We start from the raw sequence: 3,052 nt of genomic DNA on the forward strand, positions 1-3,052 counted from the left end.
CTTGGTCCTGTCTTTGGCAATCTTTATGGGCTGTAGGAGTGACTTGAAGCTCCCTTGCTTCTCTTCCTGAGTAAACAACTTGATATATTGACTGTGATGAAAAAAAAAAAAAAGGCAACAGAAGCCTTTGTTGCAAAACAACAGTAAGACACTAGACGAAAAAGATAAAAATCAAAGATTCTTAAGAATCAGCAACATTTTTAAAGCATTTTTCCTAGGCCTTCTGACAAATCTGTTTCTTGCCAGCAAGTCTTTCACATCTAATTTATTCTTTCTCAGGGTAAAGTATTTATCACATAATTTTTCTGCATGTCACTTTCTTCAGTTCGTGCTCTTTTGACAACTGTCTTGAAAATTAAATGATGATGATGTAATGGTGTTTATAGCTGTTGCAGAAATAATCTTGCATGCTAAGAGCTAGGGCAGCAAAGGATTTAAGCATGTACTAATTAAAGGCTGGCAATCAGAACTTCTGAATCAATTCCTAGTGACCTAATCATGGGAAAGTTAGGCATATTTCTAAGGATTTGCAAAATTGAGGCATCTGTCTGTGAGGTGCTGTGTATAGTAACAGATTTGTTAATATCTGAAATAGACCATCTGTCAGAGTGGAAAAGGAAAATCCTGCTTTCTCAAATGTGGGTTATCTGTAGACTTTGAAACACCTTTTCCTTTTTGGGTGGTGTTTTTTTGTTTTGGTTTGGTGTTTGTTTGTTTCCTATTCCCTTCCTACTATCATCTTCCTTACTCAATCTCTTTCCTGTCCTATTTTCTTTTTCCCTTTTTCCTCTTTCCATCCATTGCAGCAAATCTTTCACAAACAGGCTGTATTCTGCACAGCCTGAAAATTGATTTGATATCACTGGGCAGTCTGCTTCAGAATTAGTGGAGAGACTTGATGAAGTACTGTTTGTACACTGCAGCTTTTCCATGAAGAATTGCCCTGAAGTGTAAGTCTGACTTAGTTGTCCAACAGAATGTAAGACTCTTAGTGCTTAATTTGCATTTAGGAAGCTAAGTTGGGAGCTGTGGATAGGATGCGGAAAGTGTACTAAAATGGTACTAGACAAAGGAAAAAGCAGAAAGTGCTTATGGAGCCGGTATTGCATAATTTAAGGGAGGCCTGGGTTAGTTCCTAACGTGATCACATTATTTTTTGTGTGACTTTGGGGAAGTCACTTAACTGATGTGAAACTCAGATGAGGAAATGTTTCTTCTACAATCATCTTTTAACCATTTAGATTTCTGATTCTTCAGGGCTGTTTTCTCTGCTTAGCATTTACCCCCATGACAGCACAGTAGAAGGCTGATATTTCTTTTTGAAGCCAGACATCCCAGAATTGCTGATGGTTTAGTTACAGGAAAAGCCACTTACCTCTGGAGGCTCCTCTTCATAGCAGCAGACTAATTGGCCATAGGCAGATGCTCTTCAGGGTTGAGGAAGGTTGGAAATTGATTTGATTTAAGCAGGAGCGCTTTTTTTTTTTTCCCCTCCCCCTCAGTTATGTGGAAAAATATCCCACTGCTGACTTCTTTAAATTTTATTTTATGGAAACTTCTCATCACACATTGCTCATCTCTCTTTCATTTCATGGGAACATCCAGTTAGACTGTCATTTCTATCTCCTCACTCCTTTCCTCCTTTGTTTCTCTAGTAGATTTAGAGGGAGTTGCACATGACCAACTTGAAACAGATGACATGGATGAAGTGATGATGAAGCAGAACAAACAGGTTTGCTGCTCAGCCTTAACCTTCTATCCTGATTCAGATTCTTCCTGTGTTTCCCTTCCTCCTGACAGTCAGTCTTGACACTGAACTGATTTGGTTTTGCTAGGGCAATATTTGGGGTCCTTTGGTAAATGATGAAAGGTTATGACACTGTTGCTGTCATTGCTTCCTAAAGATACCTTGATACAAATACAAAATCTGTCAATCCTACAGAAGGGTGGATTATATTGAGTGCTCTGTGTGTTATCAGTGTTTCTTAAATTATGGTAACAGAATCTTTTTTTATGTTTTTACTTAGCAATGTGCTTTTTAAAATTAATGCATTTGGCTCAAAATATTTTATCCTAGGAAATGGAGTTTTTCTTGTCTTCTCAAATGACACTGTGTTCTTCCACAACCTTGAATGAATTTGAATACCTGTTTTATTTTAATAAGGCTGTTAAAACTAGTGTAAAGTAGGACGGTGACCGTAGAAATGTTAGCAATGCATATGGCTCTATGGTTCTGTATGAAGATCACTTGTTGCATGTGCTATGCTTAAGATAAAATGTGCGTCAGTAAAATAAGAGTAACTTGTGACCTAATATATTAACAGAATTGATCAAGAACTTGCATAAGAACTTGTCATGTAATAGAGCCTCTGGTGTTGCGCCGGCCAATAAATTTTAATCAGTTAAATGTGTCAGCATGGATTGATCTGAATCTGAACCAATCCTTGACTTTTCTTCAAAAAACAGTTTTTCCTTTACCTTTTTATAGCTTTTGGATGGTTTTATCGGTATGAAGGAAAATTTCCCACAATCCGCAAGGTACAAAGTTTGATATGTGAATTTGTTTGCTGTATATTTCAATTTTAATTCCTCTTTTTCTTCTCTGTATTTACTAGACATTCTGTATAGTCAAATGCTACTTCTTTTAATGTGTGCACAAATTAAGATGCATTTGGGATGCATCTGCCTAGGAGTTTGTCCTTTTGAATACATTGAACTTTTCAAGTCTTCCAGCCGCAGTGGGAAATGTATGTCAATACTTTGCAGAAGGTGGGCAGTGCATGTCTCTGTTCTTCAAAAGTCCTCAGGATAATGTGTAAAAAAGCCCATACAGACATAAAAGTTCAGTGGGAAACCAGATATGCAGTTCTCATTTATACCTTTGCAAATCTTCCAGGAAGAGGAGTGCTGAAGGCAAAATGCATGTACATTGTACAGAATGAGCAAAAACAACTGAAAATTTTTAAGCTTGATAGACTACTACTATATCTGTAGAGTTGCTGCTAAGTGATTGCCACTTCAGATTAGTAGAGGTTCAAATAATACTTTATTC

General features: G+C 37.1%; 1 protein-coding gene across 1 annotated transcript in view; it reads left to right on the top strand.

The window, feature by feature from the left end:
- LOC104513805 (harmonin-like) overlaps positions 1–3,052 on the top strand; it is a gene marked incomplete at both ends in the record, with an annotated part of 27,326 nt that overhangs the window by 21,396 nt on the left and 2,878 nt on the right. The window contains one exon of the mRNA XM_010157273.1: positions 2,489–2,538. Within this exon, the coding sequence (XP_010155575.1) occupies positions 2,489–2,538 (50 nt within the window). The remainder of the gene's footprint in view (positions 1–2,488; positions 2,539–3,052) is intronic.

This window comes from Eurypyga helias, unplaced genomic scaffold, assembly GCF_000690775.1.
Source record: "Eurypyga helias isolate BGI_N326 unplaced genomic scaffold, ASM69077v1 scaffold39498, whole genome shotgun sequence".
Lineage (NCBI taxonomy): Eukaryota > Metazoa > Chordata > Aves > Eurypygiformes > Eurypygidae > Eurypyga > Eurypyga helias.